This window comes from Dryobates pubescens, chromosome 1, assembly GCF_014839835.1.
Source record: "Dryobates pubescens isolate bDryPub1 chromosome 1, bDryPub1.pri, whole genome shotgun sequence".
In the NCBI taxonomy this organism is placed as follows: domain Eukaryota; kingdom Metazoa; phylum Chordata; class Aves; order Piciformes; family Picidae; genus Dryobates; species Dryobates pubescens.
The window spans coordinates 34,313,720-34,327,642 of record NC_071612.1 but is presented as its reverse complement, the minus strand read 5'-3'; the positions used below and the strand labels follow the sequence as shown (position 1 = coordinate 34,327,642).

The window sequence follows — 13,923 nt, the reverse complement described above, 5'->3', positions numbered from 1 at the left end:
CAGCACACTGACCGAGCTAGAAAGCAGAGGGATCCGGTAACACCGGAGAGCTTCTCCAACCGGAACCACTCTATGACTGCTGCGCACAGCTCCCCCTAGCGTCCCCTCACCGCCGCGCCCGCGGGAGGGGCCGGTGGCGCGCGGAGCTCTGACCGCTTCCGGCGGCGCCAGCAGCGCTTCCGGCGCGTGAGGCTCAGGGCGCGCGCCGGGAGGGGAGCCGAGCCGGACCATGGCTCTGGCCGGCAGGACGGCGATGTGGTGGGTCCGCATGCGGAGCCCCTGCCCCGCTTCCTCCTCGCTGAGTGTGCCGCCCTGGCTACCCGCGGGGCTTGCGGCGTGCGAGCGGCTGTACAGCTCCCGCAGCAAGGTGAGTCCGCAGGGCTGCCCTGGCGGGAGGGGCGGAGGGGAATCTGCCCGAGGTTGACCTTTAGGGAGTCCCCTAAGCGGTGGTCGCCTTTCCAGACAGGCGATGGCATCCTGGAGTAGGCTCTCCCCGCTGCAGGGCGTCCGTGTCCCTTGGCAGTGCCCCCACGTGCGGTGCCAGGCTGAGGCACGGTGCGCGGGACACGGCACGTCATGCTGCTTAGTTCTGGCACAGAACTCCGTGCTTTCATTGCCACCTTGGCCTGCAGCAGCCATGCATAGCCTAGGTAAGACAGAGAACTGCCGTGTAGCTCGCCGCCGACCAGCGTCTTTCGGTTACGTGTTGCTGGTTGTCATTTTGAATGTCCTGGTTCCTGATGCTGACAGCTTCGAAAAGCAGAGAAGGCACTTTCTTTATTCAAAGTAGGAATAAGCAGGAATAAAGCAAAGCAAAGTTCTTTAATGTTGGCCCTTTCAGTGTGTGAACCAAGGAGGTCAGGCTGGTTTTCTGCATTTTCTTGATTTAGGCAAGATAAGTATTACCTGTAGCTTCCTCAAGGTGTGCTTGCTCAATGGAATAGAATAGAACAGAACAGAATTAACCAGGTTGGAAGAGACCTTTGAGATCATCGAGTCCAACCTATCATCCAACACTATCTAATCAACTAAGCCATGGCACCAAGCACCTCATCCAGTCTCTTCCTAAACACCTCCAGTGATGGTGACTCCACCACCTCCCTGGGCAGCACATTCCAGTGGCCAATCTCTCCTTCTATGAAGAACTTCTTCCTAACATCCAGGCTAAACCTACTCTGGTACAGCTTGAGACTGTGTCCTCTTGTTCTGGTGCTGGTTGCCTGGGAGAAGAGACCAACCCCCACCTGGCTACATCTGTCCAGACTGTCAGGGTCCCTCTGCAGGGCCCTCCTTCCCTCTAAGAGATCTAGTCCTGCCCTCACCTTGGTGTCTTCTATAAACTTACTAATGGTGGACGCAGTCCCCTTGTCCAGATCATCACTAAAGATATTGAATAGGGTCGAGCCCAACACTGATCCTAGGAGAATACATTTTAAACTTGAACCTGTGTTTTAGAATTTCCATCTCTCTCTGTGCATGAGAATATAGTACATTTCACAGCACTTTCCAGCAGACTTACTGGTTAGTCAGAGTAATAAATATATATCTCTGTATGACTAAAATGAAATGCTAGCATTTTAAACACTGGTGACATCTAAAGTTTTTGTATCTCTGTTCCCTTAATGCCTCTTCTGGAGAGGAGAGTTAATTCTCTTTTAATAGGCCTTGGCCTTCATATTGTGCATTGAGACTAACTATGGTTTATGAAAATAATATTGTGTTTTTCAGGACAAGTTGGATGTGTCAACATATCCTGTTGAAAGCATTAGAAACTTCAGTATCATAGCTCATGTAGATCATGGCAAAAGTACACTAGCAGACAGATTGTTGGAAATTACAGGTAAGTTCTCACTTTAAGCTGCCTTTTCTTAACCTGTTAGATGATGTGTGAGATTCTGTAGTTTTGATTATTACTAACATTTCTAATATCTTTGCTCTTTTAGTCCTAAATTGCTTGTGCTTTTAGGGTGCCAGTTGTGTACTGTTACAGATGTGAACATGATGTATATATTCTTACTGAGATGTGTCTAGAAGTAGGGATAGGGAAGTGTGTAATTGACTCTAAGAAGTATGTGTTTTGAATAAAGACTGGAAAGGAGTGTACTTGTTCAGGATGCTACTCCTGTAATTCTTGGCCAGTTGTCCACTACACCAGTACACAGCAATTTTAGGATGTTGACTGCTAGTTTTTGGGTAGGACAGAAGAGAGCTGTTATGACTGAGGAGTTCTGGGCAGAGTAGCTTTCAAAAGTGTTACTGAAACAGGGAGAATCTTCATCTGCTGGTACTAAGATGAAAATATGTCATCTTGTGAGCAAACCGTAAACAACTGGGGGGCAATTGTTCCAAACTGGAGCAGGGTAAATTGAGGTTGGACATCAGGAGGAAGCTTTTTACAATGAGAGTGGTAAGATACTGGAACAGGTTGCCCAGGGATTAGTTGAGGCCCTGTCTCTGGAGACATTCAAGATCAGACTCGATGTGGCCCTGGGCAGCCTGATCTGGTTGGAGGTGTCTTGCTGACTGCAGGTAGGTTGGAAGGGACCTGCAAAGGTCATCTTGTCCAATCTGATGCAGTCTGTGAACTGCCTGTCATGATGGTGAAACTTACTGGCACTGAAGCTGTTGTGATGTTACATAGTGAGTTTTAGACATATCCAACCCTATATTGATTTAGATTTGATGTGTAGAGTAACTGCGAGTAATTAAGTGTGAATTCCATGGATTCTCAGCTGCTATATAGATTTCCTTTTACCTTCACTCTTATTATTGGTGTAATTGTGATACTTTCCTGTTGAGAGGTATTTATCCTGTCCTCATACAGTGCTTTGTGGACTTCAGTGTTTTTATTTCTGTGTAATTGTTGAGGATAAGTAAAACTGTCTCCCATTAAAGTGAAAGTGAGAAACATAAGTGCTAAGGGATCTTCATAACTATAAGTGACTCTAAAACTAGGCTTTCCTTGGAAGACAGGGGTTGCCTTACAAGGTTGTCTAAGGCAAACTGTAAAGCAATTGTTGTATTTCCCAAGAGAACACTAATTTTAGGGCAGAGCTTACATTAGCTACTCAGAAATACCCTTTGGAAGAGTCTTGCTTTTTCCATTTAGAGGGTGAGAAAAACAAAACCTGGGAGAGAAGGTTTTAATCAAAGTTGTTCTTTATGACTACCTTTATGTATCACTATAGGAGAATTTTGCCTGATGCCTATGATAGAATGGAATTTTGAATTTAGGTCTGACAAGCTCTTTCATCTCTTTACTCCCTTGAGATTGGCACTGCCTGGGGCTGTGGGCCATGCAAGCCCTCTCCAGTGGTAGATTAAGTTTCTTCACACATCAAAATGATTTAGAACTTAATAGAAACTTAGCTACTTCTTAACCTTTGATTTAAACTTGTGTGATGTTTTGCATCATGCTTATTCAGTAAAGTATTTTAGATAACATGTAAAAAAATCATAGAACATGGGAAAAATTATTTAACACATGTTGAGAGTGGAAGCGGAAGTTGAAGTGAAAAATCTTAAGTTTAGCTTTATTGGAATGCAAAAAATCATTTGCAGCTTCAAGCCTCATGTTCTCATGGTTAAAGAATTATTTATTTTGAGAGCTAATGTGTTAAATGAGGGAATAAAATTGTGGGGTTTTTTGAACTCCTAGGAACAATTGCTAAAACTACCCACAACAAACAAGTGCTGGATAAGCTGCAGGTGGAGCGTGAAAGAGGAATTACAGTGAAAGCACAATCTGCGTCTCTGTTCTACAAGCACGAAGGAGTGAACTACCTCTTAAATCTTATTGACACACCAGTAAGTTAAGTGCAAACAGTGTTTTAATCACAGAAAGCTAAATGTCTTTTTTTTAAAGTGTTTTTTTCTGGCTTCTTGTGTTTATTTGGCTTTTGTTTTGGTTTGTTTGTTTGTTTGGTAAGAATTGTGACCATACAGACAATGGAAAACTTCCAGTATATGAAGGGGTCCTACAAGAAAGCTGGGGAGGGACTTTTTAGGGTGTCAGGGAGTGATAGGACTGGGGGGAATGGAACAAAAAAATCTAGAAATGGGTAGATTCAGATTGGATGTTAGGAAGAAGTTCTTCTCTATGAGGGTGGTGAGACACTGGCACAGGTTGCCCAGGGAGGTGGTGGAAGCTTCATCCCTGGAGGTTTTTGAGGCCAGGCTGGATGTGGCTCTGAACAACCTGATGTAGTGTGAGGTGTCCCTGCCCATGGCAGAGGGGTTGGAACTAGATGATCCTTGAGGTCCATTCCAACCCTAACCATTTTATGGTTCTATAATGATACAGAAATGTTACCAAAAGACTCTAGAAATACCTGAAACTGTAAACATTTCTCTTCTCTACAGGGCCATGTAGATTTCAGCTATGAAGTATCACGATCCCTGTCTGCCTGTCAAGGTGTCATACTTGTAGTGGATGCAAATGAGGTGAGGTTCTTAATTCCTCTTTGACAGAATCACTGAGGTTGGAAAACACCTCTAAGATCATTGAGTCCCACCATGACCACTAAACCATATCCTACATCTACACGTTTCTTGAACACCTCCAGGGGATTTCACCACCTCCCTGGGCAGCCTGTTCCAATACCTCATCACGCTCAGTAAAAAGGTTTTTCCTAGCATCCAATCTAAACATCCACTGACACAACATAAGCCCCTTTCCTCTCATTTTATCACTAGTTACTTGAGAGAAGAGACCCAAGAGAAATTTTATATCTACTCAATGGGTTCTTGGCTGATGTCATACATTCACAGTCTATACAAAGAGGGAAGTGAAGTGATATCTCTTAGTTGTACTTTTATTTGTACAGTATTAGACATATTTTAAAGGCTCAGTTGACAGACTAAAACAAGAGGATTATGGGGTCATGATTTTAAATATGGACACATTCCCACAAAGTACTTGGTTAACAGTTTTCTCTCTGCCACATTTGGATTGTACAAGGGTCAAACAAGTGCTAGTGGCTTCAGCCTCCCTTCAGGTAGTTGTGGAGAGCAACAAGGTCTTCCCTGAGCCTCCTCTTCTCCAGGGTAAACAACCCCAGCTCCCTCAGCCTCTCCTCATAGGGCTTGTGCTCCAAAGCCCTCCCCAGCTTTGTTGCCCTTGTCTGTTTTGGTGCACTTGTGAATAGTTTGCTGGGGGCAGAATTGTGCTTTTTGAGGTAGCTGTTGTGATCTTGGCCATTCAGAAATAAAACTGATAGACAGAATCAGGTACTTGGGTTACCTGTGAATACTTCCATGTAAGTCTTCCCATGTACATCATTTTTAGTTCATCTCAGATTATGAGAAATTATGATTCAAAATGTTATTTCCCAGCAGTATGCATGTTCAATAACCTTTACTTATTTTTCATCCTCCCAGTGAAGGACTGGATAGAATTGTAACCCACTGAACCTCCAAAATGCAGGAAGATTCCATATTAAACTTTCGCAATGCTTATTTTCCAGGGTATTCAGGCTCAGACAGTGGCAAACTTCTACCTTGCCTTTGAAGCACAGCTTGCAATTATTCCTGTCATAAACAAGGTAATGAAGGTTTTAGAATTTCATATTAAATAATTGACTTGCTTAAGGTAGCTAAGAAATATGTCCTCAAATAGAATTACACAGAACACCAGGTTGGAAGGGACCCCAAATACCATCTACCCCAACATTTCTAGGTGATATTGTAGTTGAAATGAGATGGCCCAGCACCTTGTAAAGCTGAGTCTTAAAAGTGTCCAGTGTAGGGAAATCCACTACATCTCTTGGGAGATGATTCCAATGTCCAACTGTTCTGTGCATAATGAAAAGATAACTGGAATGTAATAAGAACTTTGTGTATTTGCTGCCTAATATTTTACAGTGATTGCTGGGAACATCAGGTTTTATTTCATGTAGTACATGTAGAAGTATCATATCAGCAGCCCTGGTTAAATTCTTACTGCAGTCTGTATGGCAAATCAAGGTCATAAGCATGGTGTAAATTGCATCTTGATAAGGAATTGTATCCTAGGTTGCATCAAGAAGAGTGTAGACAGCAGGTCAAGAGGGGTGATTCTTCCCCTTTGCTCTTGAGACCCCACCTCAAATGCTGAGTCCAGTTGTAGTGTCTCCATCATAAGAAGGACACAGAGCTGTTGGAACAAGTCCAGAGGAGGCTCACAGAGATAATCCAAGGGCTGCAGCACTTCTGCTGTGAGGATAGGCTGAGGGCACTGGGGCTGTTCAGCCTGGTGAAGAGAAGACTCTGGAGGGACCTCAGAGCTGCCTTCCAATACCTGAAGGGTTCCTACAGGAGGGCTGGAGAAGGAACTCTTCATAAGGGTATCTAGAGATAGGACAAGGGGGAATGGTGTGTAGCTGAGGGAGAGTAAGTTTAGACTGGATCTTAGGAAGAAGTTCTTCAATACAAGGGTGGTGAGACTGTGGAATAGACTGCCCAGGGAGGTTGTAGATGCCACCTCTCTGTGGGTGTTCAAGGCCAAGTTGGATGAGGCCTTGAGCAGCCAAGTCTAGTTGAGAGGTGTCCCTGCCCATGGCAGGGAGGTTGCAGTAGATGATCTCTTAGGATTCCTTCCAACCTAAGCCATTCCATGAAGGAAATCTGAATCAGTTCCAGTTCACAAACATCAGCTTGAAGCAAACAAGGGCTGTGGGATGAAGAACAACTGAGCACACTTGGGTAATACTCAGGACTATTCATTTTATCCTAATGAGAACAAGCTGAAGCTGTGGCCTCAGGGTTTGAAATTGACTCTCTGTGAAATAGAGGTGAGAATGTTCAGCTGGTGTGGACAAGGGGGCATGAATGGGAAGGTGCAGATCTTAACCTGTATTTGCCCTGCTGTGATCCAAGTTGGCTGCTTGTGCTGTGACTTGAGGACAGTCCCTGTAATCCAAGAGGAAATGGTTGGTCACCTGCTATACCATTTAGACATGGGATCCACTCAAGCATACTGAGGGGGCTGGTGGAGGTGCTTACCAAGCCACTTTCCATTACTTAGTAGTAGTTCTGACTACCTAGGGGAGTCCCCCTTGACCAGAGTTAGCAAATGTGATACCCACCTACAAGAAGGGCTGGAAGAAGCATCTGGGGAGCTCCAGGCCTGACAGTTTGACCTTGCTGCCAGGGAAGGTTGTGGAGTAGATCATTTTGGGTGCCATCACATGGCATATGCAGGGCAACCAGGTGATCAGGCCCAGTGAGCATGGAATTATGAAAGGAAGGCTTTTTCTGAAATCAGTTTCATTGAATATCTTTTCCTTGGAGACATCCAGTATTTACTCATAAATACAATAAAGGTTCCTTGACTTGCATGTCATGAAGCTACAGTGGTGGATCATGTGGAGGACATGGTATATTTAGCAGTTTGGTGTTTTTCAGATTGACTTGAAGAATGCAGACCCTGAAAGAGTTGAGAAACAAATTGAGAAGCTGTTTGATATCCCTACAGATGAATGTATAAGGGTAAGGTCTCTTAAAGTTTGATAGCATGGCTGATAGTCTAACTTCACTTTGTAGCTAATGGAAGAAATGTACACACAGTTGATCAACAGTTTGTCTTCTATCTGCCTTGTGTGATGTACCTGAATATCATAGAATAAGGTTGGAAAAGTCCTCAAAGATCATCAAGCCCAACCTATCACCCAAGACCTCATGACTAACTAAACCATGGCTTCAAGTGCCACATCCAATCCCTTTTTGAACACCTCCAGGGATGGTGACTCCACCACCTCCCTGGGCAGCACATTCCAATGGCAAATCACTCTTTCTGGGAAGAACTTCCTCATCACCTCCAGCCTAAACTTCCCCTGGTGCAGCTGGAGACTGTGTCCTCTTGTTCTGGTGCTGGTTGCCTAGGAAAAGAGACCAACCCCCACCTGGCTACAGCCTGCCTTCAGGGAGTTGTAGAGAGCAAGGAGGTCTGCCCTGAGCCTCCTCTTCTCCAGGTTAAGCAACTCCAGCTCCCTCAGCCTCTCCTCATAGGGCTGTGCTTCAGACCCTTCCCCATCCTTGTTGCCCTTCTCTGGACACCTTCAAGTGTCTCAATGTCCTTCTTAAATCCCTTCTTGAACACCTCCAGGGGCAGTGACTCCACCACCTCCCTGGGAGTACTAGCACTCAAAAGTGTGCTTCAGCACACACAGTAATATCTGTGGCCACCAAACTGCCTTAAGTAAATGTAACACTGTTTAATAGATAATGAGTGTAAGACAAGAGTCTGATAAAGTTGGTTTTGGACTTGTTTTAGATCTCTGCTAAACAAGGAACAAATGTTGAAAAAGTTCTTCAGAAGGTCATTGAGAAGATTCCACCGTAAGTTTGTATTTAGTCTGTGAAACCTTGGACAGTAAATTAGGAAGCCACAAGCTGCATGGATACATTATTGACACCACCTCCTCTCTGGGCAGCTTGCTCCCGGGCTCTGTCACTCTCACCATAACAAAGTTTCTCCTCCTGTTGAGGTGGAACCTCCTGTGTTCTAGCTTATACCCATTGTTCCTTGTCCTATCACTGGGCACCACTGAAAAGAGCCTGGAACCCTCCTCTTGAAATCCTACCCCTCAGACATTGATAAGATGCCCTCTCAGCCTGCTCTTCTCAAGGCTAAGCAGCCCCAGGCCTTTCAGTCATGAGAGATATTCCAGTGTTTTCATCATCCTCGTAACTCTCTATTGAATAGAATAGAATAGAGTAGAATTAACCAGGTTGGAAGAGACCTTTGAGATCATCAAGTCCAACCTATCACCCAACACCATCTAATCAACTAAACCATGGACTCTCTCCAGCAGGCCTCTGTCTCTCTTGAACTGGGGAGCCCAAAACTGGACACAGTGTTCCATGTTTAGTCTCACTAGGGCAGAGAGAGAGGGAAGTGAACCTCCCTAGACCTGCAGGATGCTGTTTGCTTTATGCACCCCAAGATGCCGTTGGCCCTCTTGGCCACAAGGGCACATTGCTGACCCATGGAGAACTTGCTGTCCACTGGGACTCCAATTTCTTTCTCCATGGAGCTGCTTTCCAGCAGGATGACCCCTAGTCTGTCCTGGAGCCTGGTGTTATTCTTCCCTAGATGCAGGCTCTGCTGCCACCTACCTGGGCAGCACATTCCAATGGCCAATAACTCTTTCTATGAAGCACTTCTTCCTAACCTCCAGCCTAAACCTCCCCTGGTGCAGCTTGAGACTGTGTCCTCTTGTTCTGGTGCTGGTTGCCTGGGAGAAGAGACCAACCCCTGTGTGGCTACAACCTCCCTTCAGGGAGCTGGAGAGAGCAAGAAGGTCTCCCCTGAGCCTCCTCTTCTCCAGGCTAAGCAACCCCAGCTCCCTCAGCCTCTCCTCACAGGACTGTGCTCCAGACCTGTCCCCAGCTTTGTTGTCCTTCTCTGGACACATTCCAGCAACTCAACATCTTTCCAAAACTGAGGGGCCCAGAACTGGACACAGGACTCAAGGTGTGGCCTAACCAGTGCTGAGTACAGGGCAGAATGACTTTCCTGCTCCTGCTGGCCACACTATTCCTGATGCAGGCCAGGATGCCATTGGCCTTCTTGGCCACCTGGGCACACTGTTGGCTCATGTTCCACCTACTATCAACCAGTACCCCCCAGGTCCCTTTCTGCCTGGTTGCTCTCCAGCCACTCTGACCCCAGCCTGTACCACTGCATGGGGTTGTTGTGGCCAATGTTGTCCTTACTGAATGAAAACCACACTGCTTAATGTATTATTTTGCTTTTATTTTTTGTGTCTGTGCCAGCCCCCAATGTAATCCTGCTGATCCATTGAAAGCCTTGGTGTTTGACTCCACCTTTGACCACTACCGAGGTGTCATAGCTAACATTGCACTCTTCGGTGGGGAGATTCAGAAAGGGCATAAAATTGTGTCTGCACACACAAAGAAAAGATACGAAGTTCATGAAGTTGGAATTCTGACTCCAAATGAGCAGCCAACACACAAGCTGTAAGTAAAGAAAACTTCTTGCAGTGCAACAAATCCTGAGTTGGTGTTAAGATGCAAGATCCCCCATTTCTGTTTGATACTTGCTTTGAGTGATAAAGGCTGGGAGGTGTCTGAGCTCTTTGCTCTTTCTTTGGTGGTGGGGATTTTCTAATTATTATTGTTTGTAATTGTAGAGTGCTAAGGCAGGAGCTTTTGGGGACTGCCTTGTGGGCACAGCTAGGGGGAGGAAGCTATTCTGTCCTCTGTAGTGCACAGAACATCTGGACAGCTAGGGGTTCTTTTTAAGAACAGCATATGTTATTGTTATTCAGCCATCCAATTTATTTCTAGGAACCACCTTGTTTGAGAGTGGAAGGGAATGGGGCTTCATCTTAGTTATTGCTGCAGCATATTTTGAGGGTGGAAAACTTAAAATCCATCAATGCAACAACTACCAGAAACTGGCTCCTCATGGCAGCAGTGGGAAGAAAATCAGGTACTTAGAATTAGTGGAGAAGCTTTCTCAGTTTTCATCCAAGTATGTGCTAATGACTTTCTTGGGAGATTCTTAGTTGAAAACTATGTTACTGTGTGTGGTGGGTTGAACCCAGCCAGCCACTTTGTCACTCCCTTAACCCCAGTGGGATAGGGGAGAGAACTGGAAGAACAAAAGTGAGGAAAGACTTGCTCATGGGTCAAGATAAAGACAGTTTAATAAATGAAGGCAAAATAAAAGAAATTAAGTGATGCAAAGGGAATCAATTACTTACCATTGCTCACAAGTCATGGGGACCTTGGAAAGACTGCTCTTTATTGCCAAACATGATGTTATTGTGGCATGGAGTATCACCTTCCAGCCTCTAGCTTATTTGCTGGGGGGACAGACTGAGAAGCACAGAAAGCGTTCATGCTGTGCAAGTGCTGTTCAGTGATGGCTAAACCATTGGTGTGTTACCAACACCATTGCAGGCACAAATCTAAAATGCAGCACCACAGGAGAATGCTATGAAGAAAGTTAGCTCCATTCTAGCCAAAAGCACTACAACCTGGTCTTTGTCTACTATGTGTCTCTCTCCTGACAGCACCATGTGCTGATGGAAGGTATTTGTCTGCGTTCTTTCTGCCATTCTCTGTACTGGCAGCTGAGAAACATTCTAGTTCTGTCTTCAATCCCTGATAACTTCCCTCTAGTTCCAGCTTTCATAGTGGGAGTAGCAAAGAATTCAGAATACAGAACTCTAAATGCAGTGTTTGACACAAATAGAGCTCCTTGACAGATAGTTTGTCCCTTGAGACAGAGTTCCTGACTTGGAGGACAAACAGCTTCAGTCTGGCTTATTGGGCTTTTACAGGGGGTGATTTAACTTGAATTTCTGACTGAGCTGAACCAAGTGGGAAAACTGATAAAAATACTGATGATGCCAAGAAGCATGTCCATATAATGCCAATTTTATTTAGATATGCTGGACAGGTGGGCTACCTGATTGCTGGAATGAAAGAAGTAACAGAAGCCCAAATAGGAGACACACTGTTTATGTATAAAGAGCCAGTGGAGCCTTTGCCTGGCTTTAAGTCAGCGAAGCCAATGGTTTTTGCAGGTGAGGAGTACACTGGTATCAAATGGAATTCCTTCTTTTCAGTAGTCAACCAGCTATTAGAGCTTTTAAAAGAATATACATGTATATTAAGACTTGTGAGGATTAGGATTTTAGCAGGATTGAACTAAAAGGAGGGCTAGGAGGATGAGCAGAGGGCTGGAGCACCTCTTCTATGAGGACAGGTTGAGGGAGTTGGGGCTGTTCAGTCTGGAGAAGAGAAGGCTCCGAGGAGACCTTATTGTGGCCTTCCAGTATCTGAAGGGGGCTACAAGAAAGCTGGGGAGGAACTTTTTAGGGTGTCAAGGAGTGATAGGACTGGAGGGAATGGAACAAAACTAGAAATGGGTAGATTCAGATTGGATGTTAGGTAGAAGTTCTTCCCCATGAGGGTGGTGAGACACTTGCCCAAGGAGGTGGTAGAAGCCTGATACTAGGGAGAAGAGATTGATTAACACCTTACTGGAGCCTCCTTTCAGGCAGCTATAGAGAGCAATGAGGTCTTCTTTCTGCCTTCTTTTCTGCAGACTAAACAACCACAGTTCCCTCAGCTGCTCTTCCCAGACCGGTTCTTTAGCTTCATTGCTCTTCTCTGGACCCACTCCTTCTTGGAGTGAGGGTGCCAAAACAGTAGCCTTTATTCTGGATGATTCTGGAAATTACTTCCTAGAGTTGTTGTGAGGAAATGTGTAAAACTCCCTTAACTGTCTTGTGGAAATAGGGTTTTCCATCACTGAATCTAAGAATAGAATAGAATAAAATTAACCAGATTGGAAAAGATCTTTGAGATACATAGAATACATAGAATAAACCAGGTTGGAAGAGACCTTCAAGATCATCGCGTCCAACCCATCACCAATCCAACTCCGCCCAAGCAACTAACCCACAGCACCAAGCACCCTGTCAAGTCTTCTCCTAAAAACCTCCAGTGATGGCGACTCCACCACCTCCCCAGGCAGCCCATTCCAATGTGCAATCACTCTTTCTGTATAGAACTTTTTTCTAACATCCAGCCTGAACCTCCCCTGGCGCAGCCTGAGACTGTGTCCTCTTGTTCTGGTACTGCTTGCCTGGGAGAAGAGACCAACATCTGTCTGTCTACAACCTCCCTTCAGATAGTTGTAGAGAGTAATAAGGTCACCCCTGAGTCTCCTCTTCTCCAGGCTAAGCAACCCCAGCTCCCTCAGCCTCTCCTCGTAGGGCTTATGTTCCAAACCCCTCACCAACTTTGTTGCTCTTCTCTGGACTCGTTCCAGCAAGTCAACATCCTTCCTAAACTGAGGGGCCCAGAACTGGACACAGTACTCGAGGTGCGGCCTAACCAGTGCAGTGTACAGGGGCAGAATGACCTCCCTGCTCCTGCTGGCCACACTGTTCCTGATGCAGGCCAGGATGCCATTGGCCCTCTTAGCTGCCTGGGCACACTGCAGGCTCATGTTCAGTCTACCGTCGACCAGCACCCCCAGGTCCCTCTCAGCCTGACTGCTCTCCAGCCACTCTGACCCCAGCCTGTAGCTCTGCATGGGGTTGCTGTGGCCAGTGTGCAGAACCCGGCACTTGGATGTGTTAAATCTCATGCCGTTGGACTCTGCCCAACTGCCCAGCCTGTCGAGGTCCCTCTGCAGAGCCTCTGTACCCTCCAGCAGATCAACTCCTGCGCCCAGCTTGGTGTCGTCAGCAAATTTACTGATGATGGACTCGATGCCCTCGTCCAGATCATCAATAAAGATGTTAAAGAGCATGGGGCCCAGCACTGATCCCTGGGGCACACCACTGGTGACTGGCTGCCAGCTGGATGTGGCACCATTCACTACCACTCTCTGGGCTCGGCCCTCCAGCCAGTTCCTAACCCATCGCAGTGTGGTCCCATCCAAGCCATGGGCTGACAGCTTGGCCAGGAGTTTGCTATGGGGAACGGTGTCAAAGGCCTTGCTGAGGTCCAGGTAGACTACATCCACAGGCCTCCCCACATCCACCAGGCGGGTCACCTGATCATAGAAGGAGATCAGGTTGGTCAGGCAGGACCTGCCCTTCCTAAACCCATGCTGGCTGGGCCTGATCCCTTGGCCATCCTCTAAGTGTTGTGTGATTGCACTCAGGATGACCTGCTCCATAATCTTTCCTGGTACTGAGGTCAGGCTGACAGGCCTGTAATTCCCTGGCTCATCCAACCGGCCCTTCTTGTGGATGGGTACCACGTTGGCCAGCTTCCAGTCAGCTGGGATCTCTCCAGTGAGCCAGGACTGATGAAAAATAATGGAGAGTGGTTTGGCCAGCTCATCTGCCAGCTCTCTCAGCACCCTAGGATGGATCCCATCTGGTCCCATGGACTTGTGGGGGTCCAAGCTGCTGAGGAGAGCTCCTATCACTTGCTCATGGAACAAAGGGA

At 46.2% G+C, this 13,923-nt stretch overlaps 1 protein-coding gene across 3 annotated transcripts in view; it reads left to right on the top strand.

The window, feature by feature from the left end:
• Positions 1 to 229: 229 nt before the first annotated feature.
• GUF1 (GTP binding elongation factor GUF1) overlaps positions 230 to 13,923 on the top strand; it is a 28,687-nt gene continuing 14,993 nt past the window's right edge. The window contains exons 1-9 of one of the 3 annotated variants that reach the window (XM_009899263.2): positions 230 to 367; positions 1,729 to 1,840; positions 3,659 to 3,807; positions 4,363 to 4,443; positions 5,466 to 5,543; positions 7,384 to 7,467; positions 8,252 to 8,316; positions 9,757 to 9,960; positions 11,398 to 11,537. In XM_009899263.2, coding sequence (XP_009897565.2) covers positions 230 to 367; positions 1,729 to 1,840; positions 3,659 to 3,807; positions 4,363 to 4,443; positions 5,466 to 5,543; positions 7,384 to 7,467; positions 8,252 to 8,316; positions 9,757 to 9,960; positions 11,398 to 11,537 — 1,051 coding nt within the window. Of the gene's footprint in view, positions 368 to 1,728; positions 1,841 to 3,658; positions 3,808 to 4,362; positions 4,444 to 5,465; positions 5,544 to 7,383; positions 7,468 to 8,251; positions 8,317 to 9,756; positions 9,961 to 11,397; positions 11,538 to 13,923 lie in introns of those variants that run through there. The other 2 variants (XM_054163671.1, XM_054163669.1) reach the window with 2 other exon arrangements.